Genomic DNA, 24,835 nt, shown 5'->3' with positions numbered 1-24,835 from the left:
GGCAGGGGGGAGCTCGCACCCTGCAGTCCCCTTCCCTCTCCCTTTTGGCCAAGAGGCAGGGCTGGCCGCGTGGTGTGCACACACCTTTCCCGAGGTGGGTGTTGATGCTCATGTAACGTGCTGTCCCTGTCAGGCTCTTGTGCTCTCGGTAGGGGATGTGTTTTTTGGTCTCGGGGTCAATATACTCTTTGGCCAGGCCAAAATCAATGATGTGGATGGTGTGCTGCCGCTTGCTGCCCGGCCGCCCCACCAAGAAGTTCTCTGGCTTGACGTCTCTGTAGATCAGGCTTTTGGTGTGGACGTACTCCATCCGGGTGATCTGGGGGCAGAAGGAGATGTCAGCACCTCCGCAGAGACACACCACACGTCCTGCACTCCCCTCCCCGGGGCATGACTCTGCTCTGAAAGCCTCACCCCCGAGCAGCCCCCCTGCTCCCCTCAGCCTGTGTGTCACCCTGCATCAAAAGGATGGGCACAACGGGTCTTCCAGCCCTGGGAAACAACCTCAGTCCAGCTGCAGCTCGGACACACAGTGACACACACGTTTGTGCTCACAGAGGGGCTGTGGAGGGCAGGGGGGAGAGCCCTCCTACCTCAGGGAGAGGGCGAGGTACGGAGGGAGGCAGTCTGGGATGTGCCAGCAGCGTCTCCTGCAGCCTGTGGCTCACCCTTCCTTCCCCTCACCCTCCCTGCGGGGTCCCCACGCAGCCTGAAGCCCGTGCCAACGCATCACCCCGCTCCCCCGGGACTGAGCTGTGCAGAGCAGCAGGCGAGGCAGGGGTGCTGCGCTCACCAGCTGGATCGCGATCATCAGGACGGTCTTGAGCGTGAAGGTCCGATCACACAGATCAAAGAGATCTTCTAGGCTGGGTCCTAGCAGCTCCAACACCATGGCATTGTACTTCCCGCAGGGGCCAAAGTAGTAAACCTGAGGAATTCCTTCTGCAAGAGACAGAGCAGAGGCTGTGAGGGGCTGCAACAGGGCTGAGCAGCACCCGGCCACGCTGTCACGGCCACGCCACAGCTGGAGTTGGGACAGGGGGCTGCAGATGGGGGGATGTCTCTGCTCTGCCCTCCCTCCACACCGCAGACAGCCTGGCTCTGCTCTTGGCAGGAGGGTGAAGGCAGCAGCTCCATCTGCATCCCTGAGTCTGCTGCGGGGGAGGTGGGGGAAAAGAACCGAGTAAAAAGGGATCAAAGATTAAACGTGGCTCTGTGTAAAATCGGCCCCTCCCAGCCGAGCAGACGGGCAGGAGTTGCTCAGGCTGGGAATGAAGATGCAGAGTCTCATTTACAGGCAGCCTCCCCTTCCTAGCAGTGTTGCCCGGGCAGCCAGCTCCCCGTGGCAGCTCAGCCCAGCCCCGTACCTGCATTGCCGAGCTGTTTGTAGAACCGATACTCCAGGTGCAGCTGGGGGGCCCGGGATTTTATGGGTTCCTTGGAGAAGAGGAGAACAGTTAAGACTGTTGTAGGAAGCAGGATGTTACAGAGATCTGGGTGTCAGACACTTTCTTCACATTCTGGCAACAGCTGGACTGTGAGCATTTGGGGTTGAGAAAACTGGTGTAAAATGGGAGATGAAGCCTCAGAGGACGATGAGAGAAAACCAGCCCATATGGGAGGCAGATCCATCCCCTCCAGAGATGGGTGCTGGGGTAGACACTAATGGGAGCAGGTATCAGTGGGCACCTCCCTCTCCTGCAGGTCTCTCTGCTGCTGCCACTGGCTGAGCGCAGCGCAGGCCACAGGGAGAACCTGGAGAAGTGAAGACCCAGCTCTTCTCTCCCCGGGCCCCAGATCACCCCACCCGCAATGACGTGTGATGCTTTGCCTGCCCTCAATTCCTAGCAGTGAGCACAGCTCCCCTGTGCACCCACCCACCCATCCCCTACTGCAACCCACCCACTGCTCTAACGACCTGGGGAGAGGGAACAATCTCCTTCCCAGATGGCCTGAACATCACCCTCCACGACCACAGAGGGACTCACCAATTTGATAGCTACGTATTCGTTCGTGTAGAGGTTCTTCCCTGCAAGGAGAGACACGAAAAGGCAATTGGAAGCAAGTGAGCCTTTGCATTAACCCCACTTCACACCCACCACAGTCCCCGAGGGCTCCTGGGCTGCAGAACATCCTGAGCAGGTTCAGCAGCTCCCACAACACATAAACAGGCCTCGAGGCATGAGCGGGAGCAGGAACCCACTGTGGGGAGCTGCAACACGCCTGTTAATTACCCCCAGATGGGGCAAGAGGGTTCCTCTGGGACCGGCAGGCCGCTGGGAGGGGGCAGAGCCCCAGTCTGGGATGTGACTGGCCAAGGCAGGAACAAGGCTGGGACTTGCTGCTTCTCCCAGCCACAGCCCTGCATGGAGAGGGGCCACCCTGTTCTGGGAGGGCCACCCAGAGTTGGGGGACGCTGTTTTGTAGGTGGCGGGACCATGCAGAGGGTGGCAGGGAGCCCCCAAGAACACTGGGGCAGCCTCAGGCGTTGCAGCTGGTTTGAAGACACCACAGGTAGGTGGAAACCCCTTCCCCAGGGCTGGGGTCACTCCAGGGCAGGACACGCATGTATTTATGTGTGTGTGTGTCTCAACCTTGTCCTTTGGGATGCTCCCACCCACCCAAGGGTGCAGGGGAAGCTGGGAGCAGACCCATGGCATGGCCCAGGCTGTACGAGGAGCAGCTGAAGGCACCGATGTGCTGTGGGAAGGGCCAGACAACTGCCTCCAAGCGCCCAGGAGAGCTGAGAGGGCAGCCATGCCACCCCAAAACCCTGTAAATGACTTGACTTAGAGAGCTCAGCACCTTCAGGGGACTTTTCACAGCCATAACTACAGAGAGGTTGAACTAATGGTGTCTGCATGTCACCCTGCTCGCTCCAGAGAGCCAGGAGGGCATGAGGAAGGTGTTACACCTGGGAAGCTCAGTACAACCTCTGCCTCAGGTCCATAAAGGCAAAGATTAGAGGTTTGCTGAAACATCTGAGTGCTCGGGCTGCCAGAGCCCTCCAGGACACCAGGGAGATGTGAGTTAACCGCAGCAGGTTCCCTTCCACAGCACGCAGAGCCAGCAGACACGCGATCCCACTGCCTGGCATGTGCGTATCTGATGGAGCTGCATCTGTCTCCTCGGATTTTCTCCAAGCAATTTGCTCAGGGAACAAGCTCCTCCTGGCATAAGATTTCATCTGCTCTGACTGCTGCTCTCCACCTGAAGCAGCAATAAATCCTCGCCGGGTGACATCAGAGCCAGCTGCTGAGCGCCAGAGTCGGCGGCAGGATTACGGGAAGAGGGATGAATGGGAGATATTAATGGAGCGGCTGCTCCCAGGGATGGGCTCTGCAGCCAAGGAGGGGGTTAGTCTTGCTGCCTCGCTGACCCTCTCCCCTCTCAGGGGACTTCTGCCAAGCCACTGTGTCTCCTGCCTCTGCAAAACTGAATCCCTTCACAGCGATTAGGAAGTAGGTGATTTGGGAAGGAGAAGCACCTGGCTAACACAACATATGCCAGACCCTGGGTTTCTGGCCCATCACAGACTGACATTTTCTGGGGAGGAGGTGGGACAGCCCCCAGACCTCTGCATGGCTCCAGAGAGCTGAAGGAAACTCTCAGTTCATTGGGAACTTGACTGGGGTAGGGAAGAACTGAAATCTTGATGGACCCTAGTGCATCTCCCTGCCCCCTGCCGCAAGCAGTCACCTCCCAACAACTTAACAGGGAGAGAAGGCAGCAAGCTGGCAGGGAGGAGGAGGAGCGCGTGCAGGCAGCTTATCTTCCACGCACCAGGACCTCTGTGTTTTGCAAACAATCACAAGGGAGACCAAAACAGCCCCGCATGTTGGCCGAGATGTAGGGACAGGCAGAGCCCAGCCAGGCAGGCACGGCCCTGCCTGCGAAGGCAGCACAGGGTCCCCACATGCTCCCCGCTTAAGGTGGGCTCCTGTCTTGGGGCTGTACAGCTCAGTCCAAAAAAACCGCTGCTGCCTTCATGGCAGTAACATGCAACCAGAAAACTCAGAGCTGGATATTGCCTGAGGTTTGGCTGGGTCTGACGAGGGAAAAAAAAACCATAGCAAGATACCTGCCATCCTGCCAGAGGGGCACTGCATAACCGGCCAGGCACAGCAGGGAGGGAGAAGGGGGGGAGGCAGGAGCATCCCCAGCAGGGCTGTGCTTGGAGAGGTCCGCACCTTCCCTGGTACGGGCATATGTCCTGTCCCCAGCACGCTGGCCCCTCGTGGGGCTCCCTGGCACAAAAAAACTACCCGCAAAAATGCTCTGGGAGCTGGCAGTCCTCTCCCAGCCTAAGACATTAGTCCAAATTATTTGATATCCTCATGGTTCATCCCTTTCTGTAACACTTAGAGGGCTTGGACAAACCTGATAGAAAAGATACAGGGGCAAAGAGAGGACAGGCCATTGCTGCTGTCAAACCACCACCCTCCTCTTCCCCTTCACCGATAAAAAAACCAAAAAAAGTGCAAAGAGCAGAACCAGCATATCATCAGAAAAGAAAAAAAAAAAAAGCAACAGGAAAGAAAAAGGAAAAGAGCAAGCAGGGAGGGTTGTGGGGTCCTTCCCTGGCAGGGCCTGGACCACACCAGGGAACTCCCGGCTCCAGCTCCTGGAGCAGCTTCCAGAGCCGCCCCCACGCCACCAAGCACTTCCGAAGGACAAGGACGGTCACTTTAACACCTAAAATGAGTCCACAGGCCGCCCCGGGGGAGGACGCAAGCAGGCAGCGCTGCAGGATCCATAGAATAAAAGGTGCTTTTGAAAGAAAAAAGTGGCAAGATGGGCGGCAGAAAGCAAGTGTTTACATTTGCAGAGAGGCCTTTGCCCTGCTCTGTGCTGCCAGCACCTGCAAGACGCAGAATGTCCGACCAGAGCCGAGCCAGAGCTGCCCATAGCAGGTGGCACCAGACCTGGGGTCCGTGTGGCACTGGAAAGCCAGACACGGCTTTCTCTTGCCCCCGCGCTAACCCCCAAGCCGCCCCGCTCCCGAGGCGGATTTGGCAGCAGTGGGGTCCGGCACCTGCTCCTGCACATCACGGCGGCCTGAGGAGCAGCCGGGCTCTGCGCTGGGCTCCAGCCGGGTCCCCATCCAAGCGGCTTCCCCTGCGCCAGCCCCTGGCACTGCCCCTCGGCTGTGGCGCAGTGCAGGGCACAGCCCCGCCGGGAGCCTCTGCACCACGGCAGGAGCACCCAGCTGGCCTGGGACCGGCCGTTTGGCTCCTCCAGTGCCCAGGTGATGCAGGCGAGGAGCGCGGGAGCAGGCAGCTCTGTGCGCAGGCAGCGGGCACCGGCCCAGCACTGCAAACAGCCCCGGTGACACGCGCTGCATCGGTCCAAGCATTGACAGTTCCTTGGAGCATTAGGTTTTAATACCAGGGGAGGGGGGGGGGAAAAAAAGGTTATTTTAGAGTTTGACCTTCCTCTCGAGGCGACTCTGAAAGATCAAGAGGAAAACCAGCATGAGCCATGAGGGAGGGAGGCAGGAGGAGCAGTTAGCAGGCAGTGCGTGGGCTCTCCTCTCCCACAGCCTGCTCCAAAACCGCCTCCGGCACATGGTGGGTCTGCAGCTCCAAGCAGGAGAAGGTTTTGAGAGGCTTTTAGAGGTGGCTGAGCCCTTTGCCATATGTGCGTGTGTACAGAGCTCTCTGCAGAGCCAAAGACAGAAGGATGTCACGTACCACGTGCTGACCCCAGACCGCGTTGTCTGAAGGTACCTTTTGTGGCCCCCAAGACATAACCCCCGGCGTGCAGGCGGGAGGCTGCGGGCCAGGGGTGACAGCCACAGCTCCAGAGAGCTTGGGAATGTCCCAGCACTCGCACGTGACCATTCAGCTGGGACATGGCCCCAGCCCAGCTGTAGTAGTGACCTGCTGCTGGCTCATACACTGCACAAGGACCTGTTGCCCCTCCTTTTCTTCCCTCCAAAATGCTGGGTTTACTTTTTAAAAATAAGTTAATTTCCAGCTTTTAACTTCAAAGAAAAACAGCTGCTGTGTTTCCAAGCTGCTGTTAGAAATGAACGCACCAGGCTGGGGGAGAGGGAAAGCTGCAAAAAACACATTTGGAGAAGTTTATTGCAGGGAGAAGCAGCAGCCTCTGCGGGGTCCCCATCCCTCCCTGCACCCCAGCTGAGGCTGCCCCAGGGCAGCTCCATGGCACAGCCCCATGAGCGCACCGGCCTTATGCCAGGCTGGGGAGGGGGCTGTGGGGGAGCCCCCTCCCCAGGCAGCACGGCTGGACAAAGAGCAGCTCCTGGTTATAAAGCCCAGCTCCAAGGCAGCCCAGCACCAGGCAAAGCTCAGGGAAGGGGGCTTGCATACCACCCAGGTGCTTTGGGCTCATTTTTGACATTTCTGGTTCATCTCTGGGTTTTCCTCCTCTCCCCCTATTCCAGCCCACCACAAAGCACCACTGAGGAGCTGTTAAGAGGGGCCTGCTCCAACAAACCCTCACTGTGAGCCGTACGTGCTGGCCTTGCTCCCGGGGGCATGGGGAGTTGGCAGAGGCAGCTGGCTGCAGGCTCCCGCTGCTCAGCCATAGCCCAGTGCCAGGGCACACGAGCCACCAGCCACGCTCCGGTCACCCCTGCTGCCACCAGCTTCTTCCTGCCTTGTGTTTCAGAGGGCAGCACCCAGCCCTGGCAAGGAGGCGGGCTGGCTGAGGCAGCAGATGGGCAGGGGGGAGCTCGGGGGGCTGCGGGCAGCCTTTGGAAAGGCCCAGGAGGAGCTGGGCTGGCACTCGCCCACAGCTGCAGGCTGGCAGGGGGAGAAACACGCACTTTGAATGTGCTGGCTGGGAAGTGGTGCCCTGCCCAGCCCAGGGTGAAGCCCCACGACAGGGTGCCCAGGAGGTAACAGGGCCCACACCCTGCACGACCTAAACCTGCCCCTCGCTAACCCCACACTGCTCTCCCCAAACCCCATGTGCCAGAGGGCTGGGGCAGCTGCCCCGCTCCAGCTCCCAGCCCAGCTCTCTCTGGTTGTGCTCCTACAGCAAGTAACTGGGCACCAGCACTACCGGACTGGGACGGGGACTGGCACTACGTCTGTGTATCGCCCAGGATGCCAAGGCCAGCATGAACAGGGAGGGGCGGGATCCAAGCATGGCTCTGGTAGCCAGGAGCTCCTGCCCAAGTCATTCCCCTTCTGGCTTCCCACAATTGCCTTACGCCAATTTTTAAAAAATGTTATTTATAAACAAATCACTTTCTATTCTGGACACTTCCAAACCTGGGAGGACACTTGTCTTGATCTGGGGCAGCTGAGCCGAGGCACCCAGGAGGACGGATCAGCACCTGCCTCTCAGCATGGTGGTGAAATCGGGCAAAGTGTTACCTGTTTCAGGAGGAGTCACCTCCTAGCATGTTTTTGCAAGAACTCCTGGGTGGTTTTTTTTTTTAATGAAAGGGAAGACGATTTGGGAGCTTTTAAACACTGAGCTACACTTTGGCCTCCGCAATCAGCCTGCCTTGAGGACTGAACACTCCATTCCCAGGGGAAAACTGAGTGTCCTGCAACAGCTGGGGAGCATCCCTGCTCATGCCACCACTTCACAGCAGGATCCCTCTGGTCCCTTGCCACTCATCTGCAGCTGGAGGAATCCCTACTTTCTGTGGAGTCCTGAAAGCATTCCTGAGCCCTGACACAGCTTGGAGGCACACCTAAGGAAGAGAGATGCAATTTTAGGAAAAAAGCCACATAGCTGTGGCTTCCACTGGTGTGATGAGATCTTGTGCTCAGGCCTTTACCATGTTATGGCCAGACACTACAGGGTGTGACACAGCAGGAAAACCATGTGAAGGGACTAGAAGCTTCTCTTGCTGGGGGCAAGGACAAACTGTCACAGTGAGAATCAACCACTGCAGAGCCCCAGAGCTGTTTGTCCCTTCAGCCACAAGCAAACTGAGCCCAACTGCTCCCAGATGCCTGGAGCTGCTCTGCTCTGAGCAAGCCAGACTGCCAGTTTCACAGATGCTCCTCAGATCCACAGGAGACTCATGTCCACCTCAGTGCTGTCCTCAAAATGCGAGGGGAAAGTCAAGGCAGGGGTCATGCCTGCTCAGCGCTGAGCAACAGCCATGGCCCCAGTTGTTTCAGACTCCTACCTAGAGCAGGATGTGGGACGATAGCTCACCCAGAAACACGTACCCACAGTGGGACGTTCACTGGCAAGCAGGGAAAAGGAGGTGGAAGGACACAGGTAGACCCTGCCCAGCTCAGAGCCCTCCCAGCCAGCCCTGCAGGGAGGCACCATGTCCCCAGGGTGTGACCAGACCCACCTGGGTAGTGAAAGGAGCAGCTGGTATGACAAAATCCCATAATATCTCTCCTTCCATAATATCTGGGTCTGGAGGGAGGATCTGCGCTCTTCATGACACCAGGAGAGACAGACCCTCTGCTGCTGAATGTGGGGAACCACTAGGTTGGATTTTAAACAGAGCATTTTCCCAAGCTCTGCAATTAAGCGGCGATTCCATCAGGGAGTTCAGGAACAGGACGGTTTAGCCTGGCACCAGCCAGTCTGTCACGCTGGGCAGAGCTGACATTAACTCCCCACAGACAGAGGCGGGACAGCGAGGTGGGTAAACTCACCCCACCCTCCGCACGGGTGCCTGAGCCGGGGCTGCCGGAGGCGCCTCCTGACAGCCTCCCACCTCCTGCTCCTTTTGCACGCAAACAGCCTGCTGAGACGACCACACTTACTGCAGGTTTAGCTCAGAGCTTGGTTTGAAAAGGCGCTGCTTAAAATATCATGGAGCAACAAGGCCTACAGCTGTCACAGGCTCCCAGCCTGCTCCGGGGACCGGCTCTCTTCCCTCTTCCTAGGAGGGCACAAGCCCTTTCCCAGAGCCCTGGCAGCCAAGGCCAACACTCTGCCTGGCAGAGACTCCATCAACACGTCCAAGGCACATTCCTGGAGACATCCAGACTGCGCTGCTGGCACAGCAGTGCCTGGCACTGCCAGGCCTCTCCCAGCCGCCTGATGTTAACTGAAGACTTAACAGCTTGCTGAAAGGCTCCTGGGGCATGTCGAGTCCTTGGAAGAGGAGCAACCTACCCACCCTTGAAACAAGAGTTTGCTTGAACTGCTTCCTGATAAACTTGGTTCAAAATGGAGTGAACATAGAAGGCACTTGGGTTTTATTCAGCCTTTTCTCACTCCCCTGCACAAAGTTTTAGGACAGTCTCTGAAACAACCAGTTTCAACAACTGGAGGATTTACTTGGGATGAAGCATGGACTCTCTTCCCCAGATTTTTGCCCCAGCAGAGACAAAACCCCACAGGCCCTCACCCTCCATCTGTTCCTGAGGCATGTGGCACAGCAGGAGGGCAGCACCCTGCACGCAAGTGGGGTGAGATCAGGTGAGCACACAGCAGCATCTCGTGAAACATTACTCACAAAATGTTCCCAGACGGGGGGGGCGGGCACCCAGGCCTGAGTGGGCCACCACCACTTCTAACAGACAGGACTGAACTGTAACGCTCTCCCTGACAAAGCCAAAGAGCAACAGGTATGGGGAGGAAACGGAAAATACCTCTACAATCAGTCCTTCGGGCTGTGATGGGCTTTGAAGGATCAAGCAGAGCGTGAAGGGACTGAGGAAGAAGAAACTGTGAAAGGAACAAGAGCTACCTGCAATGCTTCAACACTGTGTGGCCGGCCAACACCCTTGGTGCTGACAGCCAGAGGCATGTGCCAGCTCCTCCTGCTGCGGGAGGCGGATGCCAGGGCAACCCCTGCACAAGCAGTTACAGCGAGGACAGAAGATGACCCTTCTCACCTAGACGGAGCTCCCCGAAATTGCCGCATCCAATCTTCTTGCCGACCCGGAAGTTGGGACCCACCATTAAGACTCCCGAGTTGGTTCCAGCACTCCGGCTTCCATGACTGCTCCTTCCTCCACCTGTCTTGGACATCCTTTTACCTTCCTCCAGCTCCCCTTTCCCTCCTCTCTTATCAAAATCCATAAGTTTGTGATACCCCGGCCTCTCCACGGTTACGCTGCTGCCATACAAATCCCAGAGCTGCCGAAAGTTGAGGGGTGAGGAGAAAAGAAGCAGGGCTCTTCTTGGTTAATACACCATCACGGTGAGCGATGGGAGGGCGGGGCGTGGAGAAGAAGGGGTAAGCGGCCACCCACGGGTGCTGGGCTACTGAAATGTTAGTGCTTTCCAAGGTCCTGCCGGGATTGTCATCATCGCCTGTTAGAGGGAGTTCTTTGGTGGAGAGAACATCCTGCAGAGAGGGTCTTCCCAGCGTGTCTCCTCGGTCTCCCAGCTGTGGAGAGGAGAGGGAGAAAATCAGCACAAGGAAATGAGGAATCAGAGGACAACGGGGGGGTTGTGGGCTCCAGGTTCCTGCCCCCAGCTCTGCAGAGCCCCTCCAACACCTTCCCTGCATTACAGGCAACTCCCACCACAATGAAGGGTGTCGCAGTTGAGGAGTGGGAGGAGCTGGGTTATCAGGACTGTCTCAGGGTGTCCCATGGCTAAGATGCTGGCATAAATAAATAAATAAAAGCCTGGCCACAGCAGGAGGTGAAACACTTGAGGAGCATCTCCAGGTCGGAGCCAGCAAAGAGTCACATGGGGAGAACAATATCCCCAGGGGGAAGGGCTGCTGGCAGCAGGGAGACCTTCGGAGGCCCCAGCTGAGGTGCTTGGGGCCAGGCTGCCACGGGTCAGAGCCGAGAAACCCCAAGAGCAAAGGACACACGTAAGCCACTGTGTTACGGGACAAACCACGCCAAGCGTGCAATTTCCTATGAAGTGAAAAGAGGATATTCTGCCCAGGCAGCTGCTTGTCGGGAGGGTCCCTGCGGGTCCAGAGGCTGCGGCTGGCTGAGTCAGAGCACTTCCCCGGAGCACCAGCCTCCGCTGTGGCTGGGCCGGGACCTTTGTGCCAACAATCCTGCACCAGGACGTGTGGGAGAGGACATGGTTTCTAAGCAGCTGTGCGTGTGTGGGGGATGACCACGCTCAGGACTCCCACGACAGCCTGCCAGGCTGGGGTAAAACAGACACTAGCAAAGAGGAACCCAGGACTTACTAACACCCCGCTCGCCTCCACAGCGAGCTCCTGATCACCGCACCTTCCTCCACTCTCGCAAACAAACCTTGATTTTAATTGCAAAGCTGGGAGCAAGGCACGGTGGCGAACAGGGCTGCTGGCTGCAGCCTGGACAAAAGCTGCTTTGACACCTGATGAGACTGACTGATGGCTGCGGATGCTGATTTGCTCAGCGGTTGTGCAGCACCTTGCCTGCCTCATGTGCGCGGCTCCCAGAACTTCCCGGTGAGGCTGGCAGGACGCCCTGTGCTGGCAGTGGATTAATTCAGGGTTCCCCTTGGCCCCCACAAACAGGCAAGGACTCGGCTAAGCCCCTCAAGCCAGGGAGCTCCTTCAAAAGTCCACGGCCCGGCTCGCTGCAGGGGGTTGGACTAGGTGACCTTTAAAGGCTCCTCCCAACCCAAACGACTCCGTGACACTGGCCTCTCACAAGCCCCCTCCGTGCAGCTGACTGCCCACCATCAAGGCCAAATCAGCCTCTCGCTCCCTCCCAGAGGGGTGTGATTGACAAGTAGCACAGACCAACTCCGTGCTCTGGGAAGCAGGTTCCCAAAAGGAAGCCACGCTCTCCCTCCATCCAGAACTCCCACCAGAGCTGCCTGGGAGGGGGGAGGTCGGGCTCAGTCCCTCCTCACAGGGACACCCGTGGAGAAGGTGGCCAGGAGCAGGACAGCCAGGACACTAAACAGGGGCTGGAAAGCGCAGAGGGTCGAGCAGGGGCCAGGGGCACACTGGGAAGCCATGTGAGAGACAGACAGACCGACAAATGCAGGCACGCTCCGCTTTGCCCCCAGCATTCATCATCTCTGGTTTTGCTCCCAGCTCAGCCCTTGCTGTTTTGAGTGAGCTGAACTGGGAGGCAGCCTCCATCCCTCCCTGCTCGCCCCCCTGGCCCCGCTCCCCCTCTCACCACCTTCCTCCACTCCTCTCCGGGCTCCTGTGACACCCACCAAGAGTCCTTGCTGCCACGGCCTCATTACCTGCGGGTTAAACAAGCAAACCCACACCCCCTCCAGCACTCAAGACTGCAGGAAATGAGCACACTGCAAGTCCTGATGCTTGGCCAAACCCCATAAAACTTTTTATTGGCTCTCAATAGCTATTAATAACAAAAAAAAGGCTTTTTGTGCTAAAGGGTGCATGGGGGGAAATGGGGGAGGGTCTAAGAGCAACAGAGGGGAAAAAAACCCCACCCAAGTCCATGCTCAGCACAGGGGAGGGACTGGCCGTGTAAGGGTCTGTGGGCAGGGGAGCTGCTCCCTGGGGCTGCCCCGCTCCCAGGCCTCGCCTGACACCAAATCCTCGCCAGGGCCCACCATGCTCCGTCCACAGCCCTGGCAAAATGCCGCTGCTCTCCAGGAAGAACAGGAGCTGCAGGGTGCTGGCCCAGCTCCTTGGGGCTGTTATGGGTGCATGACACCCACTGGTGAGACCCGCCTGTTCATCAAGTACTGGGGAACAAGGTTTTCATGGGGGATGGGAGTCCCCTCCTTCACCCACTGGCTCCATCCTCCAGGCCAACACCTCCAGAGCATCCCCAGAGCTCAGCAGCCCCAGCACAGAGCAGCTCGGCCCTCCAAGGCCACCCCCAGCAGGCCAACACCTGGGGACCATTTGTTGCACCCAGTACATCTCAGCCAAGGGAAACTGAGGCACGGAGAGCCTTCCAGTTTCCCCAAAGGCGGGCAGGCGCAAGCCGGCTCCTGGCCTGACGCTCCATTCCCCCGGCAGCCAGCGGCCTCCGTCCCGTGCCAGCAGGAAGCGGGGTGGGAGCGGCAGCGGTGCAGGGCTTCCCTGCGCTTTGTTCTCCCCCAGCCCCGGGCGCACACGGCTGACACGTGATATCCTGCTCATTCTTTGCTCCCCCAATAATTTCCGCTCCGGGTTCGACGCATGGCCGTGCCCTCCCGCCCAGCTCATGCTCTCTCACAAGGACACCGGGGAGCCATTCCCCTGTGACCCCCCAGCTCCCAGAGCAGCACGGCTCTCCCCAGGCATTTCAGGAGGCACATTCCCTGGACACAGCTCCGGCCACACAGCGGGGAAGGGGAGGCAGACGGTGATGCACAGGCCACGCTGCTTCATACCCCATTTTTGTTTTGAATCAGACCTTTATGTTCAGTCCCAGGGGATTTCAGGCCCAGACTGTTTGCACAGAGTCAGGCGGCCGACAGCCAGAGCTGATGGAGCTCCAGCCCCCGCGTTTGGGATTATTTTTTTAAAAGAGTTATGGGCCTGTCTCTGCAAGGGAATTTCAGACAATGGAGCGAGACAGAGTCCTAACAGAAGGGAAAAAATAAATACTGTTTCCTGCGAACACCGGGAGACTGTGCTGTCTTCCCCCAGCCCAGACACAGACAGCAGCATAGCACAACTCTCCAGCCCTGTCTTTGCAACAAGCCCTGGCCTTGGGAGCAGCCCCCCCAGAAAAGCCCGGCTCCAAACCCTGATTTCAGGCAGCTGGGCCAGGGCAATGACCAGTGGGGCCACGGCACCGACCCCCGCGCTGGGGCTGCGTGCCAGCCGGCTGCTGCACTGCAATTCCCTCTTTCCCAACGCCGGGCAGTCAGAGCAGCAGGAAGTCACCGAACCGCATCCGTGTGAGTCAGGCCAGGGCAAGGGATGCTGCTCCAAACTCTGCCCACCAGCGTCCCCCGTGGATGAGCCACGGGCAGCTGAGGGCTGGAGGAATCTATTTTTGCATCCGTAGAGCGCCAAGGAGAGGTAACAGCTTCTGTAGCTCGGTACAAAAGCAGGACCCACCTCTCTGTGCGGTGTCAGTGACTGGTCAGGTTTTCCACTCTGTGCCATAAAGAGATGTCTGGCCTTTAAAATTGAGAACAACCCAATTAGAAACAGAAACCTTTGGTAAAATCCCAGGACTCCCACTGCTCTGGAACAAACAGCCCTCCAAAACCTGTGTTGGTTAAAACACAGCGGCCTCTGGATGGGCAACAGAGACCCAGACCTGCTCCGTCCTGCCACCCCAGGGTAGCAGCACCACAGGGAAGATGCCTCTGATAAAACTGTCAGCACATTGTTGCATTTTGAACCAGAATCCTCACCCAGAAGGTGACATGGAGGCAAGCAGCCTCAGAAAAGCATCTTCTATACTGGTTTTGTTGGCCTGGTATCAATTCTGATGCAAGATGAGACTAAGAAAACTTCTTTCTCTCTTTGGGAGGAAGGGGAGGGAGGGAGACAAATAAGAAAAAAATAAATTGGCCTGAAATTTGGTAGAAAAAATTCCAAAGCAAGCAGTGGTCTTAAAACAAATAAGCATTGCCCTGCAGTGTTTGCAATGCAAGTGCTCCAAGCCAGGGAACCTGAAAGTGAAATAAACTGCAGACAAGTGCAAGTGACTTCAGCACCTCCCCAAAACAGAACCACAAAGGCACTGAAAGTACCATAAAGGGGGCAAAAACACAAACAATCATATGAAACCCAAAGAAGGGGTTCATGTTTTTGTTGAAATACTGTGTTCTTTTTATTTGCCATCTGGTTTTGAGCACACAAGGTCTGCTCTAGTCCCATTTACAAGCTTTTCCCTGCAGTCATGAGGGTGAGAAAAAGGGATTGGGGGTAGGGGGTGGTTGTTTTTTTTTTAAAAAATATAAATAAAAAAAGAAGAAAAAGCTGTGCTTCTAGTGCAAGTCTTTGTCTCTGAGACCTGTGACTTGGACTGAAATATCAAGGGTCGGGAAGTTCTTGGCCACTTCTGCAAGTATAAAATACTGAAAAGTTGTATTTTTAAAAATTTCTTTCCTGTATAGTGAAACCTTGTGGCTGCTGAGAAAGGACTTGTACAATACCATCTGGGGCACATTGTTCTAGGCCCTTTATGCACACACACACTGTTCCTGCCCAAAATTAAACGGGGCAAGAGAAAAGAGGGGAAGAAGAGGAAAAAATAGCGGCCCAGAGCAGGGAGGTGATTGGTGAAGGTCAGGGAGCAGGTTCGTGGTGGTTTTTTTGGAACAGAGTCCAGGTGTCCCGGACCAGCCGCCACTGCTGGACGGGTATGATGCTGCTACCGGCCCGATCTCCACAAGCCTTTGGCATGGTTACTTGGAGCTGGTTTTTCCCCCCCATGTACTCTGCACTTTGCGAGCAAAAGAGAAACACAGCTGCATCCAGATGAAAGATAAAGGAAAGCTTCTTGAGAGCACAAAAAAAAAGAAGAGTCCTCGACACTACGCAGCTCCAAGTACAGATCCCTGCCAATTAAAAGCTAAAAATAATCACAAATACCCTGACGTCCCAAAGGACGACCCATCAGCTGGCTCCCGATACAAAAATCCAGACCAAAAAGCAACCGGTGGCCTTAAACAGCTGAAACCAAAACCCTACAAATTTTAAAAGTCTAAAAGACAGATGAAGTCTTTGCTTACAAGGAGATCAAAAGTCTTAAAACAAAGCAAGATCCAACATCTTTAAAGCAAGCTGCAGACAGTCCCAGATGATGTCTACAAAGGTCTTAAGTTAAAAATGTATTCCAGTCTTCAGCGCCAACAGCCAACCCCGCTCATGACAAAATGGGGAAGAGCTGTGCCATGAAACAGAGGTTTCCCAAAATGAGGGGTCATGAAAAGCCTCACCAGGCTTCCCACAGGAGACCCCTGTAATGGGTCCACTCAAGCTGGAGGTGGGACAGGAGGTGCTGGAGGGAGGCAGGGCAGCTCCCTCCTCCCGTGGGAGAGCAGGAGAACCAGGGCATCCCTAGGCAGGCACCCCCAAAGAGCTCAGCGAGCTGAAAGGCAACAGGCTGCCAGAGGCTCCAGGTTTTGAGCAGTCTGCAGACACACGAGTGCTACCTGAGTGCACGGAGAGCAGCTCCAGGCACCACCACAGCGTTGCTGTGGCCCTCTTCACACATTCCACATTCTACACGAGGCCTCCAGAGACCCAAGACAAGCAGGACAGCTCTTGGTACTCATGCACGGCTCTAACAAGGGGCCTTCTGGGTCAAGCAGGCTCAGGAGGGGAACAACTCATCTGGGGTGTGAGCAGCTACAGAATGAGAAACATATTGAAGGGGGGCAAAAACCCTCAACTCACTGCAACCTAATGCTGTGAGCTGTAGCTGTACAAAAGATCCTCCTGAGCTGGAGGTTTGGGCACACACCTGCATCCTCCAAAGGGCCACTGCTGCCCTGTGCCTGTGGGGAGCTGAGGCCAACCCAGGTTGGGGGAACAAGATGGGAGCTTGTGGACAAAGGCTGTTCCAGCAGCTCCAAAGGACAGGAACAGGCCATGAAGTCACCTTCTCCCACCAAATTTGCTCTGGACCAAGAGAAAATGAAAAAAGCCTTCTGGAGTGTTCCAGTGCAGCAGAAACCTGCCCCACTGGGTGTCCCGTGCTCTGCAGGGCTGGCTGAGATCCTCCCTCTGGGCTGAAGCTCCTCATTTCTGCTCTTTCAACAGCTGAAAGCTTTGAGAATAAACCTGTCCATGCAGCTGCCACAAAAGGGAAATCCAGTGGATTTTCCAAGATGTAAAAATAATGCAACTACTTCTCATATTCTGGAAATTTCATGTTCAGACTATACTAGTCCAAGTCCAATGCTAGCATCTCTTGCAGGACAGCCAGCGTGACCAGACAACCAGTACTGGAGTGACAGCAAGTGCATACACATGTGTAAAGAGACAGCTTGGCCCACTGTCAAGGACAAACATAAGCAAAGTGGAAGTAGGCCACCTTTACACTGAAGTGGGAGCATTTTCACACACCTTCAGCACCAGTTTAGCTTCACAGACTCAAAACTCCTCTCTTCCACAAGACACACAGAGCTGTAAAGCTGGGGGGTGACTCACTCCCAGCCCTGCAGGAGTACCAGGGCTCCCCTGGCTGCTCTCCCTGCCTTTTCTCTGAGCACACACACACACCAGTGACACAGGACAAAGCCCAGTTTGAGCGGCCTGCGTCAGACACCACAAAAAGCCTGCTCCTGCTACCTTAGAGAGGTGGCATCATGCTCCGGAGCGTGCTGCCAAGCTCTCTGTGACTCAAGTCTTAACATTTATGAGAAAAATCTATGCTGGACAACTGTTAGGAGGGGTTTTTTGTTTGTTTGTTTTTAAATGAAGAGGCCTTCCAAGGCTTGAAGAGTTTACAGTGGCCTTTTGCTTGGGCAACAGGCAAGTCATAAGCCGGAAAAGTAAGCTCCTCTCCCTGCCTTGTGCTGCCGGGCTCAGGCAATGCAACGGGCTCCAGAGGGATCTCCTGAGCTTCCTCTGCTCCCAAACACACACCTCTTCTCTGAGCTGGACACAGCAGCTCACCATCAGCTCCTTCCCACAGCAGACATGCTAAAGAAGTTCAGACAAAGTTTGTGGGGTGGGCTGTCCCCAGCTACATCAGCTGCTTCCCCAGGAGGAAGAGGGGAAACACTGCTGTTTGGAGAAAACCCATCCTGACCCCCAACCAGGGAAGTTTCCTCTGTGGCTGGAGAGGCAGTGGGACTGTGCAGCATTCAGAGCTTGCTCTGCCTCACGCCTCCACCAGCTACAGCTCTGATTATGGGAGACCCAAGCAAACCTACCAGGGTAGCAGAATATTCCCTATGGCAAAGGCAGATTGGCTGCTTCTGGCCCAATTTCCTCCCAGTCCCTCAAGAAAAGAGGAGACTGAGTGCTCTGACTGAGGATCTCGAGGCACCTGGCAGAGAAGGGGGTGCTGGATGTGAGCATCTCGCCTGCCACAGCACACCAGAGTTGTGCCAAGCCCATGAGGATGGAGAACCAGCTGCATCTCACAGGTGACAGCCCCTGTGGAGGAGCTGGAGAAGCAGGGCAGGGGTGAAGGGACTTTCATCTGTCCCAGGGAATCCCTTAAAAATCAGGAAGCCCTGAAAGCAGCTGCCTTCCCAGCAATGCGCAATGCCTGCACAGTTTCTACTGATCACAGCCACAAGAACATCATCCCCTGACCTCAGCAGGGTCAGGTTAAGCAGAGACAGCATCCAGGCCTCCTCGCAATCTCCAATGCTTTTCCCAGCTTACAGAGAGGTGGGAGCCAGCAAAGCTCTGTTTACTCCGTTTCCTCCTTTGTGCGTTCATGTTGGTGTCAGCACAACAGGAAGCTCTTGTTAAATAGTTTGTTACTTAACTGCTGATGCAGAGCCACAGGGGAACCCAGGCGTAACATGCAGTGCGTTGGGAGAGCTGGGGGAGCCTCACAGTTCAAGTTCAGGGCTGGGATTTGAGAACTCTCATCTCTGCCATCACCTCCCTGGTGCTTTGGGCATGTACTGACTTCCCAGCCCTTCACATCCCGGACGTTACACTGGGATAACAACTCCCCTGCATCTGCCTTGACCATTTGAGGTCCCCAGGGAGATGCTTGGCTCTTTCTCAGCTTTTGAACAGTGCTGAAAGCTCAGTAACCTTCCCCCTGCCTCCTTCAAGGCATCCTTCAGGGAAAAGACAAGAAGCCAGTAAATGACTGGAGAAACTCCCCCACCAAACAGCAACACCATCCCATGAAATCCACACACTGCACCTGCACTCCTGCTGCCCACACACGAGGTTATCGACCCACTGGTGGGGAATATCCAACGGTCACAAATTTACTTTTTTGGATTCTCAAGTCAAGCCCGCCAGCCTGCTCGTCCCAAAGAGCAGCCCTGAGCTGAAGCCCTATAGCCCACCTCCCCGACTGCTTCCTCACAAGCCACTGCATCCCTCACTGCACAAACACGGCCACCGGTTCACGTCTGTACAGTGCTATCAGACTGAGTCATCGATTCCACAGCAGATGCAGTCCTATCACCATGGTCACTGTACCAGGAGTGTTTGAAGCGCAGTTCCCCCTTCGACGTGGGAACAGTTGTGGCTGCTCTTCTCCTCCAGCAGAAAACACTGCAGCGTGGTTTCACTTTTAGCCCCTCAATGTTTACGATTAGGAATTTTCTAAGGGCAGTTTGTCCAAAATATTTTTTTTTCCATCCAGGTTGTTTCTTGAAAAGAAAAAGAAAAAATAAAGCTAAGGCTAATGTTTCTACCAGAATTTCTTCTAGTGTTCAGGGGGAAAAAAACACCAAACAAAAAACCCAAACAAAAACCACACAAACCCATAAAAACCCTAAACTGTGGCAGCAAAGCTTTTAATCCAACATGATCCAAGCATCCTTGTTCCAAATCTCCCCTCCCTTCCTGGCGTCCCACCTCTTTACTGAGAACATGGTGTGTCCGTGAGGAGAAGACTCCTCCCGCACGCTTCAGCTCAGCTCAGCCCCCCCGAGCAGTGGGCACAGGGGGCTCCCAGCACCTCTGTGCCCTCCTGCCTCTGCTGCTCGCTGCACCCCACGGCCGGGCTCTCGCCCTCCCTGGACAGCCAAGGGGTCAGACACAGCTAACACTGTTCTTAGCACCATAACTAAAAAAACCAAACGACCCCACTAGCAGAGTGAATAATCAGGCACACCATCACCTCCAGCTATATAGTTAACACGGAACAAATAAAAATGACTTCTAGCAAATGAAGCAGGAACACGTTGAGCCTCTGTTAGAGATTAAAGTGTTCACCGTGCGTAGCTGTATGACTCCCAGCACAGCCCAGCAGCCAGCCCAAACACTTCAGTGTTTCACCCTAGTATCCATCTGTGGCTCTTGGCCGTGTCCAAAAAAAATCCAAGCCACAAAAACACCAGGATTTAAAAAAAAAAAATCATAAAAATCATAATAATAAAGCATTTGTTTTTTCCCCAGAGTTGAGCTGTGCTGTGAAGAAGATGGATTCTTCTTTCTGGCTTCCTCTTCCAGCTCTCATGGCTATTAAGCTTTTCTCAAAATTAGAAGCATTCTCTTGTTACTGGCTATTCCCTTCCCCAAGAGAATTTTTAGACACTGTGCACTCTGGTCAGCTCTTAACCTACAACAAATCAAGCTCCAAATCTCTTCAAAGTTATTTACTTTATTTACCTCTGAGCAGAGTTTCAACATTGCAGCAAAGAATGGATTCTGCTGAAGAGGGGTTCCGCTTCACAGCTCAGGGGCCTCACCAACACTCCGCTACACCAAGTTCTCACAACACAAAACTAGTAACTCATGTGTGATTTCACTGAGATCTTCAGAGGATACCAGCCTGCTTTAAAAGCAAAATCTCAGCTGTTCCTCAAACTCCAGCACCACTAAAGGTGCAGTTAGTGCTGGACAGCCCAACCATCCCAGCCTGCTGCTGCTCAAGGAGCTGTATGTGCTCACAAACCTGGAGCGTGCAGTGTCCCCTGATCCAACGCCAACATCGCAACAGTCCCAGAAGAGTGAGAACAGAACTGAAATCTGTTCTCTAAACAGAATAAAATTAAATAAGTAGTAAAAAAGGGGGAAACAACCACTAGTAGTGTTTTCAGTTTCTAATGGAGCCCAGAAGGCAACACTCTGAAGAGCCGGTAGGAACTCATGTGAAGGTGTAAATTCCCTACGCTGTTGGGATTTTAAAACAATCCCTCCTTTTCGAGAGGAGCATGGAAGAGCCGTAGAAGCCACACACTGGAGAACACCCCTGGACCAGCAGCCAGACAACTTCACCCTGAAGTCTCAACCACTGATCAGCATGGACAAGGAAAACTCCTGCAGTGGGGGGCAGGCAGGCAAGGATGCGTGTGTATAGCGTCAGCTTTACGAAGAGTCAGCTTTCTGGCAGCAGTTCAGCAGTAATTATTTTGCACCCAAAAATACCTAATGAAGAAACAGGCCCCTCTTTAACCAACAGGAGTCGGACCGTTTTGATGCATGTTTGCTCCCTGCTTTCATAAGCAGAAATGGAAATCAATGTGCTTTGGACAGTCCAAATTCAGAAAAACCCAGATCCTCAACATTTTTGAACACAAACAAGCTTGCAGAGTCAACAGCTCTTCCAGGGCAACTCCTAAATCTCTCAGTAAAAGCAGCCACAAAGAAAACTTCATGAAGCATCTCTCCACTGCTGCGAGCTGCTATGCAATTCACTCCCAGCCAAATGCAGAATTCCACTCTTTTTGTTGGATCCCCGTCCAAAACAGTTACACCTGGATGGAAAATATTAACTACTCTTTACCAAGGAGCCGGAAATACCACGATGGAAATTTCAGGAGCAGCACAGGAACCGAGCAAAAAGCTAAAAATACTTCTCTAGGAAAAATAATAATAGTAAATATACACATGCTAAAATAAGACAAGATCTGAAAACTAGGCTGGAAAAGATCAAACACAGCACAAGTCAGACAAATCCATCCAAGAACCAAGTGCTTAAGAGGGTCTATTTACCTTTTTGGGCTCATCAGCCATAAATTTAAACTTCCAGCTACAAAATTCATAAAATCTACCAGAAAACACACTGAAGCTTTATTAGAGAGACTCGAAGGGAAACAGCTTTTTGGTTGACTGTACAGACCCCACAAAAGGCGTCTGTACTATATGCCTTGATTTACGCCTTGAGTGACATGTGATTGTGCCCAACTAAGCCCCAGGGTAGCCACCTCCCAGTTCTCCAGCCAGATCTGTCCCAGGAGCCATTCCCGTGGTCCCTGTGTCGGATCCACATGGCGTGGAAACAGCAGCAACGCCAAACCACTGTGGGGTGCCGGGAATGCAAAACTCCTGGTTGCAGGAGGGAGTTGGGCAGCAAGAGGTACCTGTCCGGCCTCCCACCCACCCCTGCCATCATGCCTCTGGGCTGTTACCGGAACCTTCTAGCCACTCTCTACTCCAGTATCCCTTCTCCAAGACCAGCAACAGCTGTCCTTGTGGCTGCTGGGCCAGAAGAGGATCTGGTGCACGCCTGGGAGATGGCAAGGTCAGCATGTGACCCAACTACAGCTCCAGCCCCCCACTGCTTGTACTGGTGTCACTTTGGTGTTCCCACTCACAGACAGAGCAATTTCTGAGAAACTGCAACTTGCTTCGCTATTACTGTAAGAGGGACACCGTCGGTAACAGATGGGTAACCAGAGCAGTAAACCTGGTTCTGAACAACAACAGAAAAGACATGGGCTCGCTTTCTGCCCCTGCATGAAGTAAATTACCTGTAATTCCGCATAATCTATCGCATCTTCACAGTTCAGCACAAAGACAGACAATTAGGATGTTGAAGTGGTTTCAGTTTTACTAACAAAGTAGTGCTGGAAGAAAGGAAGTTCGTTACAGACAAAGCCAAGTCTCTGGCTGGGAGACCTTAAAAGGACAGTAGTCAGAGTCCAGCTCCCAGTTCTTCATCCCTTCCCACAGCCCATATGCTCCAGCAGTTTCCCCAGGACACACACAGAAACCCCAGCCAAGATGCTGACGATGCCTTTCAAGTCCCCGCTCAGCACCGCAAGAGCTGGATTCAATAAGGCATTTCATACACCAAGTCACTTACTCGAACGAGTGGTCTCAGCCATCAAGCCCCTCGCATGCTCCAGGTTTTGTGGCTCTGCCAGTGGGTTTTCTATTTAAACCAGACAATACACCCACAACGCAGCAAGCTCCAGTTAGACACCGGATACTAATTAAATCCATGCCGCTGCTATAGGGCAGAGCTGCAAAGGAATCAGCTGCCTTCCAAAAGTCCACAGCAGTTGGCCAGCAAAAACCTGTTTACCAGTCCCGTGCCTTCCCCTTCTCCTGCTCTCCCCCCCGCACATTTACCAAGGTTGACGTAAGACCAGAATCGGCTTCTTTTCCAACCAGTCGCATCCTGCCCAGTTCTTGCACTAATTTCACTGTCACAAGCACGCTCATCTTGGGAAAGAGCCTGACAAGGTTTTGTTTCTACAGTCAAGACCCAATACTGCTACTTAGTCCACTCATGCTCAGAGCATAAAGTCCAAGACTCAGCTGTAGAGCCAACATCAACTCCAAGAAGCTTCAGAGCAGAGCAACCCAGCTAGGTCTGACTGAGACACTGGGACAGGTCAAGTCCCTTACACTCACCTACTGCAAAACCTGAGGTTTGCTTTCATGCCTGGTAACTCCTTATAAAATAGTCTCCGTCTGCCAGCCGGTATCCAAAATCACTGAGTCACGTTTGTGCCCTGGGAAATGGAGAAAGGAGAGCTACTGCTCAAACAGCTACTGAGCACAGATTACAGAGCCAGAGCCCAAAGCACCTTCAGGGTGGGCAGCCCTATTTCATATTTCAACCTCTGCCATGAGACACCAATCCTTTTTAACAAATTTTTACTTCAGCTGTGGGGAAAAAAAACCACCACCACCTTGACAACTCAGCCAGCCTTTTAATGCCCTGTCACGTGATATGGAAAGGGCAGCCGAACAAGGACAGATCCAGACGTGATCCAAGCGACTGCTGGGCCTGCAGCACCGTGGAGATGCAGCCGAAGGGCGACTGACTTGTGAAAGCGGAGCAGCGCCTGCAGATGCAGAACAGGAGCTGCACAAGCACGCCTGTAACAGGCATCGCCGTGCCCTCTCCATCCTTCCCCGAGCATCTCAGAAGTTTTGAGAGCAGGTTTAACACCAGGTAACGATGCTGGTTCAGCTGCAAGAGGCAAGCGGCAGCGGTGGAGCCCAAGGCACCTGCAAAGCCCTTCTGTGAAAGGGATGATCCTACGTTTGTCACAAACACATAAATTCACTCCCACTGCAACCCAGATCATCAACCTGGTTGTGACGGTACCTGTGCTGGGCCACGCTCCAAGAACAAGGCAGGAAAGCACTGCATTCAGATGTCAGGTTTCCGAGTAAAGCAAGTTCCCCTTCCACCTCCTTCCCTCCCGTCTCCAGAGCTTGCAGCCTGCTTCGCAGTCACCAGGGAGTAGTGAAAAAAAAAAAAGGCTTCTAGACAAATAGATAATTTTCACCCAGCAGCTTGGAATAACTGTTTCCATTTTGCATCTCACATCTGAGGCTCGAACACCTCCTCCTGTGCCACTGCAGCCTGAAATAAGGTTAAGACCATCTCTTCCAGCACACTACTTCCCCAGACCTGTCCCTGAATACTCTCATGCCCTCAAAAGCTAACGCTTTTCATAAAAACATGATAAAGTGCTGCTCGCCTTTCACTTGATAAGGGATCTTAGCGCACATCCGGCAGCGTGCACAGGAATGGATGTGAAAGAAGAGTTGCCATCGGTTTCACAGAGAGAACAGAGGAAGGCTCTCTCCCCGCCTCCACTGCAGCTGGAGACGCACTGCACCTTTGCTTTGCAGCAAGAGCCTCGGCAGCGGAGAGCTGCCCTGCCTCCTGCCAGGCCACCGGGCAGAGGCTGCCCAGCCAAAGGAAAAGGTTTAGGGACAACCTGCTGCAAGAGGATTTTGACAGCAAACCCAGAGGAACAGTAGGTACAAAAGCTGGCAGCAGCAGGAGAGGAAACATCAGAGGAGCGTGGCAATGGCACAGCAAAGCAGAGAGGGGAAACACCGCAGCAGCTGTGAGGCCATGACGTGCCCACCTGAGCCAGTTCTGAGCCCACCTGCTTGTTGTCTTCTGGAGCCAGTGGCCACAGCGACCCACAGAGAACGGGACAGAGCCAGCGCTAACACACCTCACCAGAGCAGGAGAGCAGATGTTTTGGCAAGCGACTATCCATTCCCCCCCGACTGTGATGGGCTTATTTCCCAGGCTGGCATCAGGGCCGCTTTGCACTACTTGCTTTTAATAAAGTTTGGGGTTTTCCCTCTCTCCCCCGAATGTGCAGCTGTGCATGAGAGCACATGTATGTATTTGAACATTTGTGCCAAGTCAAATAGTTGAAACAGCAAACTCTTGGAGATCTCTGATTCTCAATCTGTGAAATCAGTTATCCCCACCAAAGCAGGGAGAGGGGA

General features: G+C 54.3%; 1 protein-coding gene across 3 annotated transcripts in view; it reads right to left on the bottom strand.

The window, feature by feature from the left end:
* CSNK1G2 (casein kinase 1 gamma 2) overlaps positions 1-24,835 on the bottom strand; it is a 47,190-nt gene that overhangs the window by 7,830 nt on the left and 14,525 nt on the right. For all 3 annotated transcript variants that reach the window (XM_074928224.1, XM_074928226.1, XM_074928225.1), the window contains exons 2-6: positions 9,798-10,294; positions 1,989-2,029; positions 1,368-1,437; positions 794-942; positions 85-319 (exon numbers count right to left, since the gene is read on the bottom strand). In XM_074928224.1, coding sequence (XP_074784325.1) covers positions 85-319; positions 794-942; positions 1,368-1,437; positions 1,989-2,029; positions 9,798-9,984 — 682 coding nt within the window. In that variant the 5' untranslated portion in view covers positions 9,985-10,294. The remainder of the gene's footprint in view (positions 1-84; positions 320-793; positions 943-1,367; positions 1,438-1,988; positions 2,030-9,797; positions 10,295-24,835) is intronic.

Source organism: Athene noctua, chromosome 27 (assembly GCF_965140245.1).
Source record: "Athene noctua chromosome 27, bAthNoc1.hap1.1, whole genome shotgun sequence".
NCBI classification, from domain to species: Eukaryota; Metazoa; Chordata; class Aves; order Strigiformes; family Strigidae; genus Athene; species Athene noctua.
The sequence above is the reverse complement of the archived record's forward strand: the minus strand, read 5'-3'. Positions and strand labels throughout refer to the sequence as shown.